Source organism: Aythya ferina, assembly GCF_964211825.1.
Source record: "Aythya ferina genome assembly, chromosome: 3".
NCBI lineage: Eukaryota > Metazoa > Chordata > Aves > Anseriformes > Anatidae > Aythya > Aythya ferina.
In genome coordinates, this window is record NC_140298.1 from 35,039,783 (window position 1) to 35,059,731 (window position 19,949).

General features: G+C 34.4%; 1 protein-coding gene across 5 annotated transcripts in view; it reads right to left on the reverse strand.

Annotated features, from left to right (window-relative positions):
* The window catches only part of KIF6 (kinesin family member 6), a 174,640-nt gene that overhangs the window by 137,946 nt on the left and 16,745 nt on the right, over positions 1-19,949 (reverse strand). For all 5 annotated transcript variants that reach the window (XM_084513564.1, XM_084513565.1, XM_084513563.1 and 2 more), the window contains 3 exons: positions 17,356-17,503; positions 12,713-12,822; positions 2,478-2,607 (listed from right to left, as the gene is read on the reverse strand). In XM_084513564.1, the coding sequence (XP_084369690.1) occupies positions 2,478-2,607; positions 12,713-12,822; positions 17,356-17,503 (388 nt within the window). The remainder of the gene's footprint in view (positions 1-2,477; positions 2,608-12,712; positions 12,823-17,355; positions 17,504-19,949) is intronic.

Sequence of the window (19,949 nt, forward strand, 5' to 3'; positions counted from 1 at the left end):
ATTTGACAATAAAAATTTTATAATGATAAAACATCATCTAGGTGAAAATCATGCAAAAAAAAAAAAAAACCACTATACAACAGAAATTATTAGATATAAAAAGCATAATACAAGCTAATGAAGATTATGATAATTAGTTCACTTTATCTAACTTCTGCTCTTCTACATATATAGTGTTATTGGCCATGCTTTAAGCAAGGAGCTGGAACAGCTGTTTGGTTTGACCTGCTAAGAATATTCTCCTCATTTTACTTCACCTTGACCTTTACAAACTTATCATTTTCATTAGTCCTGCTATTTGTTCCTGACTTTTAATGTTGGGGATATATTTTCTCTTTAGCCCACATCTTGCAAATATGTAATGCAATTGCCCTTTACAGTCACTGATTTATGAACCTGTCAGCCAGCAGAATAATTTTCTTCAAATATTCATTTTCATATGCAGCTCAACTAATCTGAGCTGAGAAATCCTAAATAACTTTCTCGATCCAATGAACTTTCTTTTTATGTTTTCATTAACAATTATCATGACAGGTTTTCAGATATCTCAAGAACATATCCCGTCTTGCTTATTTACATTTTGCATTGAAATGCATCTTGCCCTGTGCCCAGGCATGCATCGTCAGTCAGTAGAAACACGGAGCTACCTGATTCCTTCCTTTGCTTTGAATTTCTTCGTCCTCATTGATTTATTATGCATCTCTTCAGTCAGAGAGAATGGGGAAAAAACTTCTAAAAAATTTTTCTAAAATACAATTAGCTGTGCTATATTAAAGGCATATTAACAGTGCCCATGTTATATAATACGCTTTTAATGTTTACATTCAATTTCCAAATATTAAGACAAGAAAACAGCCCTACAGATTTATTCATTACTTATGGAAACAATTGTTGTGGTTCCACTCAAGTGGGCAGCCGAGCTCCACCACAGCTGCTCTCTCACTCGCCCTCCTCAAAGAGGAATGGGGAGAAAATATGTGGAAAGGGCTCAAAGGTTGAGATAAGGATGAGAAAATCACACAGTAATTATTGTAACGGGCAAAACAGACTCGGCATAGGGAGATATTAAGATTTATTGCTTATTACTAACAAGCTAGAGAAGTGAGAAACAAAGGAAAGAAACCAAAAGCACCTTCCCCCCCATTCACCCTCTTCCACTTCCTCCCCCCAAGCAGCGCAGGGGAACGGGGGAATGGGAGTTATGGTCAGTCTACGGCACTTCTCTGCCGCTCCTTCTCGGTCACTCTCATCCCCTGTGCTGTGGGGTCCCACCCACGGGATACAGTCTTTGATGAACTGATCCGGTGTGGGCTTCCCACAGGCAGCAGCTCTTCCAGAGCTGCTCCAGATATGGGTCCATACCACGGGGTCCATCCCTCAGGAGCAAACGGCTCCAACCTGGCTCCCCCACAGGCAGCAGCTCCTGCCAGGTCACCTGCTCCTGCGTGGTCTCCTCTCCACGGGCTACAGGTTCGGCCCGGAATCTGCTCCGGCAGGGGTCTTCCACAGGCGGCAGCCTCCGTCGGTGCAGGGCCACCTGCTCCACCGTGGTCTCCTCCACGGGCTGCAGCGTGGAACCCTGCTCCACCGTGGTACTCCATGGGCTGCAGGGGGACATCCTGCTTCACCATGGTCCTCACCACAGGCTGCAGGGGACTTCTGCTCCGGCGCCTGGAGCACCTCTCCCCCTCCTTCTGCACTGACCTTGGTGCCTGCAAGGCCGTTCCTCACTCCTCTCACTCTCCCAGCTGCTGTGTGGCACAGCATTTTTTTTCCCTGTCTTAAATATGCTCTCACAGAGACGCAAAACAACATCGCTTATTGGCTCAGCTCTGGAAAACAATGGGGCCCTTCCCAAACATGGGGCAGCTTCTAGATCCTTCTCACAGAAACCACCCCTATGGCCCCCTGCTACCAAAACCTTGCCACGTAAACCCACTACAACAACTTACTTGAATTCTCCAGAATGTGTAAAAACACCCTTGTCTTTATGTATTGGTAAATACTTACTTTGAATGTGCTACACACTGCCATTTGTTTCTCTACACATGACACCACATGTTAATGCAATGAGAAGAAAAAAGAGAAGATGGCCAACTGTTACTGTAACTGTTTCAAAGGGAATCCAGTATGTCTGTGGGAAAGACTTAAAATGCTTCCTAAGACTTTTCAACAAATCTGTACGTGTGTAAACACATGTATTCAAAAGTTAGTCTGTGTTTTATGAGAAAAACATTTTTGTTTTACTTATTTTAATTGCAGTAAACTATTTCATCAATGACCACCATACAGATTCACTAAGGGAAAACAAAGCTCTTTGCAAAGTGAAAGCAATAATCTGAGAAACATTTATTTAATTTCACTGTGGAAATACACTCCCCAAATAACAATTTACGCATTTATCTCTGAGGATTTCCAAAACAGTATCTTTTATGGAGATGTTTGTAACTGTTACAACAAGTAACAGCAGTACTTACCTCTGCAATCATTCTGTTGGTGTCTCCCAAGAAGAGCAGGTTTAAAGCTTCCTCTTCATTGTTTGCTTGCTGAAGAGACAAGTTTTTCAGATGAATGTTCTGGTCAGGGTCTTCCATTATTGTCACTTTTCTACATTAAAAAAAAATAAAAGGAGAAAAAGCTAGAACTGTTGCACAGTGATCTTTCTTCTACACTTTCATTTTGCTTGCGCTTATAAATTGACATCTGAAACCCTCAAATGATCATAACAAAAAAGCTCTAAAAGAAAGGTTGATTTTTTTTTTTTTTTTTTTATAATTCTGTTACCTCCTTTTTATTCATTTATTATAAGCCTCCATATAAAATAGGAAAATATAAAACTTGTACATGTTAGAGAAGACCTTGGGACTGTTTTGGCGAGATCTCCAGTAGATGGTGTTAAATGAACCATCACAAGCAAATAACAAGTAGGTGTTTGTCTGCCACTGCCACAGCTATTAAGTACAAATGATACGTAAAGCATAACATAATCTTGATGAACAAATAGACATGGAATATTTCAGAATCAACACACCTGTAGCCAATGTTTCTAATAACTTTGCATTTGTCAAGATTTCTTTTCATTTTTGTTAATAACTACAAGTGTAAATAATCCCTTTCTTTAACTAAAAGCAAAGGAATAAAAACAGAATGGTTTACTTATTACCACTGAGGCTACGAATGATATTAGTCATACTTCTTTATACCTTTCATTTCAGGAAAAAAAAAAAAAGTTAAATGGAAGCACCAAAGACAAGGCAAAAAAAATCAGGAGAGCTATGTACAGAACCACAGAATCATTCAGGTTGGAAGAGACCTCCAAGATCACCTAGTCCAACCTCTGACCTAACACTAACTAGTCATCCACTAAACCATATCACTAAGCTCTACATCTAAATGTCTTCTAAAGTCCTACAGGGATGGTGACTCAACCACTTCGCCAGGCAGCCCATTCCAATGCCAAACCACCCTTTCCATAAAGAAGTTTTTCCTCATATCCAACTTAAGCCTCCCCTCACGCAACTTTAGCCCATTCCCCCTCGTCCTGTCACCAGGGACATGGGAAAACAGACCAACCCCCACCTTACTACAACCTCCTTTAAGGTACCTGCAGAGCGCACCCCAAGGTCACCCCAAGCCTCCTCTTCTCCAGGCTAAACCACCCCAACTCCCTCAGCTGCTCCTCGTAGGACTTGTTTTCCAGACCCCTCACCAGCTGCATTGCCCTTATATTCTCTCTCCACATTCACTAAGGATCATTGAAACTCATTTTTCACTTTTCTAAACAGACTTTTTTACATAAAAAAAAACAAAACAAACAAACAAAAAAAAAAAACAAAAACAAAACTTTTTGTTTCTCATATCTTTATCCTAACAGACTTTTTTTTCTTTTAATCAGATAAGTGAGAATTAAACTTTATTGCCTTTGATGAGTAGCTATGAGGGTCTCCTCAGTCAGGACCTACAGCAGTTACATCACTGAATTTGGAAAACTCCCAGAGTGAAGACTGGGTTAAAAATGAAGTTCACTAACAAACTCTGAAGATGATTGACATGCATCCATCGAGGTGAATTATGTGTTCTGATTTCCTGTGTCTGACAGGGTTTCTGCAGCATTCACGTGAATTGTTCTGCTGGCACATAAAGTGGCAGAAATATAGGAAAAACAGCTTGCCCACCAGCAAAACTTTTTGTTCACCAGCCTATATTATGCTGCATTTCAGACTTCTGAAGAACTTTAGGAATATTATTTCAGGATTCTACTGAGCCCAAAGCATGTTGTATTTTGTCTTTCACCAAAAACTCTTAATTGCATAAAGCAATTAATCTCATGAGCGGATGAGTTCACAGAAGACATCACTACAAACAATATAAGCAAGAAGCTTAGGGGCATGGTTTAAAGTTGGACTAGTTAGTGATACATGATGGTTGGACTTGCTGATCTTAAGAGTCTTTTCCAACCTAAATAATCCTGTGATTCTATGAACTTAAAACGAGGAAATAAGAACTTCTGTAAATGTTAAGTCTTTTTTTTTTTTTTTATTAACATCTTTTTCTGTGATTAGTGAAAAAAGATCAACAGGGAAAAAAACAAACAAACAAACAAACAAAAAGAACAAAGCCAACACTTTATACATTTATATACATATATATATATATACTTATATATATATATATAATATAAGTATATACATATTTCATATTCCTCGAGGTTAACCACAAGAGGGAGTATAGGACTTGAGTTTTTATCCGTGGATAGTTCTTGCTTGTTAATTACTCCATGCTGCTTCAAAAACACACAGGTTTGGTTTTGTTCTCATCTGTTTGTCTTGTTTCCAAGATTTGCAGAAACAAATTAAACAGCATTCCATAATATTACCCTTAAGTAGGACAGAACTCATTTACCCTCTGATGGTCAAAATATTGGAGTGGATATACAGAAATAATTTGAACTCTTTGCAATACACTCACTAATTTCCAGAGAAAAATGCACCTAAGGGTAGACAATGCTTCTATAGTAGTCATAACAATTGTTTCTCCAAGTACAATTGCTTCTGCTTATAGACTTATTTTTTGCTTTAGGAAAAGACAGCCCTAGTACAGTCATGAAAACCTGCTTCCCCCATTCAGAGCATAAACTGAAAACTATAATTTCACTTTTGCATAAAAATGTTTTGATAAGTTCAAGTTGTATTCTGTTCTCATTCCATTTATGCATGCATCACACACTAAAGCCCAGAGTAGTTTTGACTAAAATACAATGTGTTGACTAATTTTAATGTTTTGAAATTGCATGGTGAGAAACATTTATCTTTTTTATAACTTAGGAAAGCGATGTTGTATTATTTTGCACACTTTGGATAGTATTTAAAATTTTAAGAATTTTTTCAGATTATATTTTGAACAATGATTATAAATAATTTCCAGACAACAAAGATTTGAGCTTGGACAAAAGCCTTGGAGAATTATTACACCAGAAAGGAAACAGCAGGGAGACCACAAACCCTTGACAACTTCCTATACAATGGCCTTTCAACTATTAGGATTTCCAGACGGAAGTCCAAATTTGCACATCTTGAGAGGCATCTGTCAAAAACCTCTCTAAAAGCAAAATTCTAAAACAACAACAAAATGATTTATTTTATTGTGCTATAAATTTACTGTTTAATATGATTGTAGAATTTTATAGAACATTCTGTATAATAATGAAATGTTTAAATTTCATAGCCCTAACTTGGATCTTGGTGTGGAAAAGCTCTGTAAAGTTATTCGTAATGACTGAAAGAAGGCAGAGACAAGGTTTTGTTTTCTTTATAAACAAAGAATCTTTTTCCATTTGGCTTAATGAATGGAATTTGTAGCTGACTAGAAAACCTGTAGGATGGAATAAGCCTTTTTTATTTATTAACTCAGGCCCTTTCCTGCATCAGCTGAGATCCCATTATTCAGGAGAGCCTTACACATTGAATGCTTTCATCTATTAAATTCCTGTTACTGGCAAACTATGAAGTTAAAATTTCCTTCGGCTAATTAAATAACATCTAATTAATTTATGTAATATAGATTAGAAAATAAAACCTTTCGGAAAACAAATGACTATTTTCCCTATGATTATATCTGTCTTTAGGACTTAGAACTGAAGAAATCTAAAGTAATATCAAAAATTTTATAAATATTTTAAAATGAATTACAATGGTTTAGGCAAAACATATATTAGGATATATATTTGACAATAATAATTAGCAGAATATACTGATACTACCTTGGCATAAGGAGGTGACTATACAGACGGTAAAAAACATAGGATAAAGATATGAGAAAAACAGCAAGAATGCATCTTGGAGTCTGTCCAGCAGAACCGAATAAGGTAATGGATATGTAGTCTATGTGAAAAGTTTGAAGGAGATTTTGGTTTTAAGAATCACCAAGTTCATCATTGTACATAGCATCAAAAAAGTAAAAATAAGAAAATTAGAACTATTGGTGCTTTTATACCATATCAGAGGACAAAGTCTGACAAAATCCTCTGATGTGGTATTCAAGAGGGAAGGTTACAGAGCTATTCAGCCATCAGCACAGCTTTCAATAGCAAAGAGATTTGATTTTCCATTCAAATATAGACCTAAAGCATAATCTCCATTGCATGTGAGATGTGACAGAACTACGAGATAGGTATTGGTGAGGCTGTTCTAACACGTTATCTTGTGATAGGAAATCCTTCCCACCATCTCCAATGACTTCTGCTTCTGAGACAAGAAAAACATTGTTCTATATTCTGTGGACATAGGAGTGTATTGATCTTGACCAAGACACCATCGCACATTTAGGAGGTTTTGATCCACACAACAGTTGACCTAAGTAGACACAGGCCTGTGTTGGGCCGCACAAGTTTGGTGGCTGCAGGGTGAACTCAGCCAGCTCATTTTAGCACTGGAGCCTGCAGGCAGCTCCCATCTAGGACTCATGATTGCAACACTTGCATGGCCTTGCCTTCACCAAGAAGTGCAGCAAGATGCTCTCATGAGAGCATCCTTTAGGAGTGGAGTTGTTTTCTTGTAAGGAAATAGTGTAATTGCTCGAGCGACCAGAAGGGAGAGCTTCTCTCCATGCACTCTATGCAGCACGCTGTGGGAAAATCCATTCTGGCTCCATTCGGTGCTGCACAAACTCAGAGTGCCCAGCATCTGGAGGGATGTTCTCACTGTCAGTATTCCTCTCCTCATCCTGTCCTATTAAAGCAGCGACCTTACTAAGCCATTTGTTCTCAGGTCTTTCTTTCTGAGATCCAGAAAGAACCCTGTGACCCCTCTCTCTCTTCTTCCACCTGGCTCAGTGCAGAACAAGTTGTTAGAATGGGGAACTACAATTGGTGGCTCACACACAAACAAGACCTATTAGAATTTGTAGGCAGCTGCAATAATATCACTCCCAGTAAAGTGTTTGTTGAATTAAATACTGTTGTATTTAAAAGTAAAGTTGTCTGAAAGAGCACAGCAATAATTTCAGTGGAATTACTTCACTCAGATGACTTAGATAAGTAATCTCTGAAAGGTTTCACTGACTTCTCCCTACTGGTTTTGAGGAAACAAATCATAAAACGTTAAAAACAAACATACCACACCAAAATGTGAATGAGAATAAATGATATGTAATGTATGCTGAAAGCATACATTATAAAGCATAAAGCATACGTTACACATAATACATACATAGCACACAGAGCATACATTACATACATACCCATTTAAAGTGTAACTTGAACTGTAGTGAACAATGCAATCTCTGAGGAATTGATTCAGAACAGTTGATTCTGCTCTCCCTTCATTAACAAGCAGAAACACTTCACTTTTCAAACCTGAATATTCTCCTAATCTTTAAGTATTTGGTAGTAACACTTACACTGAGGTCTCTTCGTTTTAAAGGAATGTATTTCATATGAAAACAGTTAGCTTGTATTATAATCAACCTTAAAAATTTTAAAACACCAGTAATTCTCAGAACACTGAAAATTATAGTTCTTGCAGCATATGGGTGGTGGCCAGTCTCTGGGTTATATGGTTGACATATTCACTTCAGAGGAGAAGGGCTGACAAACTCTTGAATCTAGAGCATGGAGATAGGCAACAGGTATATTAGCATTAAAAATTAGACTGAATAAAAAAAAATTTCCCAAATGTAGGAAATGATTCCTTTAGCCTTTTGTTGTTGTTTTGTTAAGCAGCACAGGAATTGTTACACTAGGTGGTTTAGCTTTACATGTCAGAAATTTAGAAACTTTTCAGGCCCTTGGAGGGCAGTGCAGAAATAGAAGAAATAGAGGAGTACAAATTCACCTGAAGTTGTCAGCCAGTACTCAGCTGCAGATTTTTTCTCAGTTACAGATTTTATAAAAAATAAAAATATTTTAGACTGACCCCATGGAACATAACAGTTCTACACATTACCGATACAGATATGTGGACGTCATTACTGAAGTTTGAAGTTAATCAGTTAATAGCTTAAAGCATCTGCGTGCTGAGTTCACTTGATCTATGGTTCAAAAAGCTTAATTTATCTGAAGCATAAACTGGGGATGTATTTTCAAAGGATTCAGTATAAACTAGCTGTTTTTTGTTGTTGTTGTTGTTATTGATTTCTTGTTGTTGGTAGTGGTGCTGGTATATTTTTTGGGTTTCGTTGGTTAACTCAAAAAACAACCAACTAAACATCAGATGAAATCTTATACCTTCCTGGATCAAAGGTGACTTTAAAGAATTTTGACACACAAATACCGGCTGGCAGTTTAGATTACATTTTCACCTGACCACATCACTCCTGATTAACAGTTGTCTGATCTCCTTGTGAAGTAGCTTGTCAGCTACCACAGTTTATAGACTGATATTTTAAGATAAATGAGCACTATTTTTAGCAGGTCTTCCAACACAATAGTGTTGCCTGTCCTAGTCTAGACAGGTAGAAACAGTAACTTGTTAATCATCCTGATTTAATCTAGGACTATTGGTTTTACAACCCCAGTCATTATTTCTATATTATTATCTAGTGTCAGGAAAATGTTTAGTTCTTAAATAATACAAACTATTTCAGAAGAATTTGTACTGATGGGTCATCAGTACTGTTGTGACTGAAGTGAAATTGGTTTAATGCAGTATAATGGAGCTACATAATTACTAATACTCTGTACAATGGGGAACCTGTTAGAGGAGAAACTTGTGAAATCTTATAGCAAACAAGGAGCTTCAGAAAATTTTCCCTAATTTGAACAGTCCTGCAAATCTTTTATAAAAACAAGAGATGGCAGTAAGAATTCAACTAGTCTTCTACCAGCTATGTTTCATAACAATAGTATTATAATTGTTTTCCAATATGTAAGAATAATTTCTATTTTCTTATTTAAGCATGGAATGGGATTCACTATTTTAAATTTTGCATTCTAATAAATAAGTTACTTCAAGTGAGTCTGCATCTGAATAAGCTGTGTTTTAGCTACAGCTTTCAGTGAAGTTAAAACACTGCCAGCTTTGTATAAGAAAAACAAGTTAAAATTGTAAATACAAGAAGTATTAGGGTATTTCAAAATGCATCTCTATGGTCCACATGTAACATCATTACAACTAGTCATTAAGAAAACTTTTTTTTTTCCTCCTGTAAAACTGAAAGTTTACTAGGGTTTCAAAACCAAATTTCATTGATATATAAGTACATGTATATATTAGAAACATGATTACATTAAATCTCATTGAGCCTGTCCTGTGAACCGCCTTCCTTTTATAAACTGGACAGATTTACACTGAAGCACATAAACATTCTTATTTTAAAGACTGTTAAGTTTTTCCAGATATACAAACCTGTGATATATAGTGAATATCATACATTTAAATTACACTGAATCTAGAGTTTGCAGGATTCCAAGGGAAAAAAAAATATCTCTTTAGAGTAGGTACATACAGAGACTATATTACTATACTATACTACTTATTCATGTATCTCTATGTGTATGTATATGAGATATACACGTATAAACTACATCCGCACATTTGTCAGGAATTTGTTTCCAGAGAAACTGATTTTGTGCAAAAGCCTCTTTTCATCTGGAAGACTAATTAAATGATTACTCTAATTAAATGATTAAGCATTGTTAGGATGAAAAAATTAGTAGACTAGAAAAGGCTCAAAGGGTGACTACACACAAAACACTGACATCAGGATCTGTTTTTTCAAAACTAATTGTGCAATGATTAGATGCTGTGGACTTTTTTGTTTGTTTTGTTTAACTTCTCCTTAAACTTCAATTTTTACACTTTTTTTCCACCCAAGTACAATCAATGAATCTATTGCGCAATTTTCATAATATACTTCTATAACATGAATGTCATCACATGACACATTCAAACCAATGTGCTTACTTCCTACGATTGAACTGAGAAGTAATATAAAGTCATTAAGATGGAGCTTGGGAGAAGTAGCTACCTTTAATGCACACTGCATCCATCTTCCTTTGCAAGAATATGCATAACAAAAGTGATTTCAAAAGAACCTGCATACCTAAGAAATCTTTTCCTTACTTTTCCTGTCTTATATACTTGGGAGAATACCAGCAGACTGCTAATATTTATACAACCACAGAAAAACTCCATTTGGCTTTTTACAGTGCTTAAAAATTTGATGATCCACTGTGGAGTTCAACAGGAAATTATGCATAATATGAACCTTCTAAAGTACCATAAACATAAATTCTTTTTAATATTCTCACTAAGTATGTGCTTTCAAACAAACTTGAGTAAATTAGATTCTTCTGTACTTTGCTTACTACCAGTAAAATCCTAAAAGGTCTTAAACACATAAAATGCTCAGAAAAATGAAATATATATTCAGGTAATAAACACTTGATACATTTTAAAGTCTGTGTGACTACTATTTACTTTGCCATTCACAAGAAATTATCCAAGTAGCTAAAATATAGTTAACTATGTAACTACCCTTTCATGCAATTTGTATCCTATTTTAGCTCAGACTGCTACTATGTATTTTCAAATTTTAATCCCTAAAATAACTTAAAAAAATACTTTTAATAAATACTTTTACACAATGTAAAACATAAGCAAAGGTGTAGTTTTAGTACACTACATGTATCTTTTGACAACTGATATACAGAAAAGAATGACCATAGATAGTAAAGCCATAAAGCATTTATTAACAATAATCATCCTGTAGAGAAAATTATCTCACAAATACTATTATGCATGCTGTTTTCACGTAATTATTATTATCCCTGTGTACTTTATCACAAATACACAACCAAACTTTTTCTTCAACTTTTCCTTTTTTAAAATAGTCTGAGACGTAACAAGGAGCTATTCTTCAGCATAACTGAATCACCATACATAAAGCAATTTTGATTTTCAGAAATTCATGAGTAGTAATAAATCTTCAGAATCTAGTTTTAAAAAGTGATTTATATTTTATTGGGCAAGTAACCCCAAAGAACTGTTTCAAATAAAGTTGCGATTAAATTAATCAAATTTAGTTTAGTTCAATTGAATAATTTCAATTTAATAAAATGAATAAATTCAATGAGTTCAAATAAAATATTACAAAAAGTTAAATTAATAATTTAATAAATCTGAATAATATAATGGCATTAACTTTTATAAGCTGCATAGAAGTGTAACAGACTAGTATTACAGAATTACAACAATTCTGAAGCTTTTGGGTGGAATATATTATATATGCATATATTAGAAATGGGTTTAATATCTTAATAACATAATTAGTTCTTATGACACAAAATTCCATTGCTTTTCTGTTATTGGTCCATTAGCAGTTCTCAGTACACTTCCTGCTCTTGTATCAGCAGCAATTAAATTAAGCAATTGTTATTTACGCATTTCAGTCATCATCATGCTGAGCGAGAATGTTTATGGTTCTCAGCATTATTTCAGGGCATTTGCAAATGCAAGTAGTCAAAAAGTCATTTATTTATACTATTTACTATTTGCTGAGTTATTTTAAGAATAACCTAAGCTATAAATTCTTCTTAGAGACTTAGAGACTAAGTTTTGAGTTTTCTATAAGTGTAAGCTCTTTAACCTTGCTGTTCTTATATGTTCATGACCTACCAAGCTTTGTTTACTGCCCTTGTCCAAGTATTGGTAAGTGCTGGCATCTTGTCAATGGAAACTGTTGTAACAATCATCCATCCTAAGTAAATATAATGTCTTTTGGAGTTCCCTTTGCCCTTTCCCATCTATTACCTACCTTATTTCATAACTGCTCATTCTAGAGAAATAATTAAACTTGAAGGAAAAGTCCTGAGTACTCTTTAAAAGAAATACTCCTTTTTATACGTCTCCACAGCACACACACAAATGAATACCACATAAAGGGAAAGGATGTCATGAGAAAGCACCTCTTTTGTTTCCAATGGCTGCCATAGATCTCTTCTGCATAATATCAACATATTTTTTTAAAAAAAGTTTTACCTTCACTTACTGCAATTTAATTTCCTTAACTTCTATACATAAAAAATAACAAACTTTAGATAGTGTTGATAAAAAATAAAAAAACAATAAAGTATTTTGAGTTAATTAATGCAAAGATAAGACTAGCACAGTTTCAAAATAAATAAATAAATAAATAAATAGAAATCCCCAAACAACGCAAGAGGGCATATGTTTTCTGTTGTTACTGTTCTTGCTGATTCTGTTTTATCACTTACGGCAAATCTTCCAATCTGGAAGCTTCATGTCTTGGGTCCAACAAATCATAACCACATTCATTGTAGATTTCTAAGTAGGAAACATGGGTTGTATACATTTTGCTGTTATCCTAGATAAGAACAGCAAAAAAAGAGGAAGAGATAAATAGGAGCAAGAGCTAGGCCAGAGGACAAACTTAACAATATAGCTTCTATGTTGTTTCCTTACTGTCTCTTTATTTTTTTAGGTATGGTTTAAATTTTCAGTTCATGATACTTACATGTTTTCTGTTACCATGGGCATAAAAGGTGATGAAAAAAAAGAAAAGTTAAAAACAAACAACAAAAGCCAATGCCCATGATTAGAAGCCCGTTTAGTCTGTTTAAATTTATTGGTTCCATATACATGTGGAAGTCTGTATACACTTAGAACACAGCAGCCTGCTTACAGAATCATGTAACATGCCATTTTTCACTTCTATGACAAAAAAGAATGTTATTATAAAGAGGTAAAACACTCGTATTATGGGTAAAAAGACTACCCTTAAAAAAAAAAAAAAGAACAAGAAGAAAGATTTACTTAATGATTTACTTAATTTAGAAACTTCAGTGACATACTGCTTTCCACTCTCTTTATCGCAACTTTTAAATGCTGTATATGATGTCAGCTGCCCTCTCCAATCCTCATTTTTTCCTGTATAATACATTGCCAAAATATAACTTAACACAACTGGATTTCACATGCAGAATTTTCTTGTGCCCCAGAGCTAAATCCAAACTAGCTAAATCTCAAAATAATGGGATATTATTTCCAAAATAAAAGAAAATTAGTCGCTGTTTTTCAGCGGACAAAGCCATGGTGAAAGCACTGCTTTATAATGCAATCTACTACAGTTTTGCAAAATACATAGAGATACAAACTTTCCATTTTCATTCAATAGTTATTTCCTGTGTGAGTTTTTTTATTGATAGTGACAGATCACTATTTCAAGGGATAGTGTTTAAAAAGATACACTACAGATGGTTGGAAAAATGTAGTAGGACACTGTTCAAACAGGAAGCTGTAGAAATCATAACAATTTCTGAACAATAAATTAAAAAGAAGCTATTAAAAACAGAGGGGTTGATTTGCCTCTCATTTTGGGAAAAAGCTTTGGTTCCTTGGTTCCAAACCTCACTGTCTCACTCCAAGTAAAATTTTAAAAAAGGTCTTGCTTTTTTTTTTTTCTTTGTCCCTGAATTCACTTCGTCCTGTTCCATCCTATCCAGGGATGGGATAGGAAGCAGATGACTCTTCTGCTACATCAGCGCTTTCTAAAGCGTGGTTATAGATAAAAGGAAATTAAACAAGGGAAAGGTATGAAAAAAATAAGGCAAGACGAAACACCAAGAGTGGTGCTTTAAGAAGCACCAAGAACAAAAACGTACAAAACAAGAATATAGAAGCAGGCAGACAGAAATACCACTGGAGGCACAACTAAGTAGAGCTTTTCCTCCAAAAAAGGGTCTGAAAGTAGGAACACAAATATATTTATTTTTGTTAAAAGTATGTGCTGAGAACAAAGCAAAAAAAATCGTTATTTTTTCATTCTATTTTGTTTTTATTACATAAGCAGTGTTGGACAAGGACGTGGCTGCGTTGACACTGTATATTCCTTGTAATTGCCAGATCACCCTTGTCACTTTCTGCAACAAAGTTCTTGAGGAGGTCGCATGAGTGCAGCTGGAAGTCTAAGGCAACATGATCAGCCTGCTTTTTCTCAATTCAATTCATAGAAGAACAAACCTCCGTGTACTTGCAATATGCTATGTAGATGTACCTGCCAACACCATACTTTGAAAGAGACAAGGAAACTACTCAACATTTTTAACCCTTACTCACATAGGGCATGCACATGAGACTGAGACATAACCCCTTATGAGTAAGAACTGGCAACCAGTATTAGGTGAATGACAGAGTACAAAACTACCATATTTCATGCTGTCATTGAACATCAATGAGTTATATTAACATCAAAAATATTTAAGTTTAATTAAATATCTTTGTTAAAATGTGAAAATTAATCATAGGCCCGGTGGAATAAATGAACAGACAAAACATATTATACCAGATTGAAAACACATTTCTCTCCTTTTCACTTTGCTTCCTATGGTTGTAAGATAACGATCGACTGTGTTTGGTCACGTCACTATTACACATAATAAAATAAAATGTAGTATCTTGTAAACATAACGAACTATCATCAGTGTGCTTATTGATGACACATCCTTTTCGTTATTCACTCATTTCATTGCATAGAAATGTCGAACAAATTATTCTACAATATTTTGGTTAGAAGTAAAACACACATGCATTCTTTTAGGAAAACACTGTGTTGCCTAGAATACCATCAGTTAGTTATTACTGCTTTGCACAGTTCCCTTATATATGGCAAAATTAGGATGTGTTACTTACACTTTTCCTCCAACCTGTAGGCTGCATGTCAGTTGGAAGACATTAGATTCAGAACATCTAAATTAATTTTAACTTCATCATTCATTTAGAAATGTTATCGCTAACATCTTACATGAGTTCTGGAAGTTTACCAGTTGGGAAGTATCATTTACTAATTACAAAAAGGAACTTAGATAATAAGGAATATTTCAGGTAAATCTTTCCATTTGTATTTATTTGTTTTTATTATTGCTCGTAGGTGTTGAGACATTGCAGTATATTTGTAGCATTTTAAACGTCACTATTACCTTCTTTAAAACTCAATTGTTGCCAATTTTTCTGTACATAAATAAATAAGCTGCCAAATTAAATTTCATTTGTCATTTCTGAGCACAATAAACACACAAGAATCATACAGTTAAATTATGGTCATGTGTCTCCCTCTCTCAAGTTTTGTCTCCATGGCACAATGAATTTTTTGCACAGGAGGTAACAGTTTTTTTTTTTTTTTTGATTCAAAGAAAAAGAGTACAAGATTTCAGATTCAGTGGGCTACAATTGTCAGTTTAGTTAATTTTTAAGGACAACTATTACACTTGTAGTTTTTGCAAAGGAATTTTAAATTTGTGTAATCACAAAACTACTTTGAGACTCACTATTGTTTCACTCCCCACTTCTGCTGGGGAGTTGCTTCAGCAACTACAGTTGCTGGAACAGACAATTCACACTATTCATTTTTACATCACTGGATTCACCTAAAAAGTAAATTTATAGCTCCTAGGTTTGGTTTTACACTAGAGGCGTACGTTTCATCCTAACAGTTATGTTAAATTCAGCAATCAAACAACAGTGGCACTGAGCAACTGGCAGGAAAATCCTCTGTAGAGTATTTGAAAAAATGAACAGAAAAACATTAAGAAATAACTGGGACAGAACTCTAACACTCAGAAATAGTGTAAGATGAGGAAAAAAAAAAAAGGAACAGACAGAAACATACAATTATTTCCAGTAGTTACTACTGCTGAACCCTTTTTTGTGAAACCGAATCCATATTTATACAGGTGGAGTGACTATTTCTCCACTAGAAGTGTCAAGTGTAAAGCACATGCAAAACTCGTTTTCAGAATACAATTTATTACATTTGAAAGTGTTTTTCTAGTCACTGTTAACTAGTATTTATGTAGTGATACTGTTTTAAAAGCAGACTAAAGTTTTCTTTTTGTTTTGAAAAAAAAAAAAAAAAAAAAAAGAAATTCCGAATAACTACAACAATAATAATAAATGTTCATGACATTTTGAGTATTTACATGTTTACTTGTGCATATATTATGTATTTTTACATACATTATGCATGTGTAATTATGTTAAGATGTGGGCTTAACATATAGCCACTTTCCAGCCAACTGCATTGAATGACTCAGATTATTAATATTAATATTATATACAGAAAAACATTCCATACAAGTGCGTAATTGAAGTTGAAGGGAAAACAGCTGACAAGGAAAATTGACACAGATAACTAAACTATTCTATTCTCTTTTGAATCCTACATCACTGACTTGTATTTTTTTCATAACTAGATGTATCTAATATTATCATTCTATATTTTATCTAATAAGTTAAACACAAACATCCAAATATACTAAATATTTTTAAATTTTTACTATTCATATACTAAATATTTTTAAATTTTTACTATTCATTTAACTATTTTACTGTGAGCATCGCTTAAGCACAAATATATTAGGTAACAAAGAGTGAAAAATTCCGTCTTTTATACAATATTGTTGGTTTAGAGTTGCGTAGAAGTCAGAGCAATTTTTATATAATATGCATGTAATGCAATGCATACAATATAAAAAACAGAGCAGAGGAGTGAATATAGGACAAGTAGAGCAGATTATGTGATCTGAACGTATATTGCACCAAGTAAAAATAGCGTGGTTTTAAAAACTAGAAAAAAACAACTTCACTCATGCCCGTGATTTTTAGTCTACTACAATGAAGCACATAACCAACACTACTACCAATTTATTATTGCATAACATTTCATGCCAAGTTAGATACTTTATTCAGCACGTCTGAAGCAATAATTTTAGGGCTTCCTCTAACACTATTATAAAAGCAGCTATTTGCAATATAGCTACGTATTAAAGTATAAACTAAAGTATATAAAGAATATTAAGTATAAACTAGACATTAAAAATAAACAGAAAACATTGTCCCATACCTTCTGCAATTGATCAAAAATGTAAGATAGAGTCCTAGGAATGATGCCTCGATCACTGTAACGTTCAGCTCCTCCTGTGATCGTAAAAGTTTTGCCACTGCCTGTCTGACCATAGGCAAAGATAGTACCATTATATCCTGCCAAAGCACTACAGAATGGTAAGAAAGATAAGAGAATTAGTATCTATGGCATAATTTATTTTCCACGATCAACTTTGTACAGAAACAAAATACAATTTACAGTAATTCTCAAATACATAGAAACTGTCTAGTAATACAGGATCACTCTTCATACTATTTATTCTAGATTCAAAAGGATTTACATCACCTGAAATGACATTCAGATGTGATAGTCTTTTTTCCACATTTCTTACTTGAAGTAAGGCCTAGCAAAAGTCTAGTTAAAATATTTTTCTCTGTAAATCATCATACTCATGATTCCCTTCAACCTGACTTCCACCAAACAGTAGATAAGCTTAAGAATAGTGGTACAGCTGCGGAAGGAAATGTCAGATTTGGCTGTAGCTGACATGGAGCTCATCAGCCATGACAGACCAAACAGAACTTTCATGTTATGACAGAACATATATGGTCCTGATTTTGTGTTAAAAGCTTTCTTTATTGCAACAAACATAAAGCAGCCTCCCAAACTGTGATCTAGATTCCACTACTAATAAATCAGTGTAATTTGAAGGAATTGTACAGCATTTATTTTCTTAATATATGGCAAAGTTTCTTGTACCATTTATGAAAAGAGACTTGCATTTTTCTCAAGTCAGACTGCTTTGATGGGCTGACATGAACTACATGTATAAATACATTTCATTTCCCCTTGATATTAAAACTAAAATTTCATGTATACTTTTAAAATTTCTATTGATATTTATAGTTGACTATCAGGTGCTTCCCTTGTACAGCTGTCTCAAAAGATACAATTACTAAAAATCTTTTGCCACATTTCTGAGCCTGTTTCTTGTTAATTATCGTAAAGTACCCTGACCTTGAAAAATATTTAAAGTTTTCTAACTTCTTATATTTCACCCTGTTCACACACCATATATATATATACACACACACACGTTATAAACAACAAAGTATAAGTGATAAAATACAATTATTTTGAATTTTCACTTCTCTGTAAGGAAAAAAGACCAAATAAAATTCTCAAAAAATATTAGAATTACGAATTAGTGATGAAATCTGTTACTGACTGTAATATTCAGATGGCTAACTAAACCAGAAGTCACAATAGCTTAAAGAATATAAAAAAGTCAGATTAGAGCACATCAGACTTTCCTTCCTTTCAGCAGCCATCATTTACAAAACTTTTCCTAAATTTATGACTCAGATATTTTCTACAATTTCAGTATATCTTGACAAAATATATGTAGGAAGTATGTGAAAATACATGAAAGAAAGTAAGAAAAAAATCAAAATATGTTTGAAAAGGCATGAAGTAATCCATAAGGAATTGTTTTCATGATAAAGCTTATCAGAGGTAAAAATCTACTTTCAATTTGATTTACTATGCTTAAGGACCTACTAATTTTGCATGAAGAAAGAGAAAGGCTAAAATTACTCTTTCACATTTGGCTTATAAATGAAAAGGGGCAAACAAGCCTTGCGTAAGAGAAAGAGAACAACATATAGATAGCTGCTGGTCTGGCGCCACAAGACATGCCATGGCTCCCCAACATATTAAAGTTTATTTAAAGGCCTGCGTAGTTGCCAAATTACTTATTTTAATCCATTACAGTAGGATGACAAAGAAAAAAGCAGAAACATGCTGAAAGGAACTACAGCCATCTGCTCCCAAAGACCAAACTGCCTAAAGGCAGAGTATACATAGATTTTAGATTCCAGATGTTACAAATCAAAACAAGCATTACTAGAAAACACCTCATTCATTTATCTTAAGAATTTATAGTGCCCACCACCATAGTATCTGAACACTGAAGACAGTAATGAGTTGTCAGAAGGTAGGGGGTATCAAAAGAACCTCAGAGATGGCAGGTTCAAAACAAGCAAGAGGAAATGATTCTTCATGCAAAATGCAGTTAAGCTACAAAACTCTTTGCAATGGGATGTTGTGGATGCTAAAAGTTCACACAGGCGTCAGCAGAGACTAGATTATTTCCTGAAAAAGAAATCCTCTGGTGGCTAATACATACAGAAGTCACCTCTGTTTCAGAGAGTCTCTACATTAGAACTGACTAGAGGCTAACAGAATATTTCCTAAAATAGGAAATAGTAGCTCTACATGTTTACCTTTTTTTTTTTTTTTTTTTCCCCTGAAACACTGAGAGTCACTGTGAGAGATAATACACTAGGTTGATGACACTTTGGTCTAACTCAGTACAGTTGTTCTTCTGTTTTTACATCTCTGTTCTTTGGCTCTCCTAGATCTTGCATTTTTGGTCTTACTCCTCCTCTTTAAGGTTGTTAAAGGTATATTTTTTCAATTACTATGACATGGCTCCTGCAGAAAGCTGTATTTTACAATGTGTGCCAAAATAAAGAGTGGTAAAGATGTGGCTGCAAACCATTAACTTGAGGTCCCACTTCTTCACAAAAACACCATTAGGATCACCACAC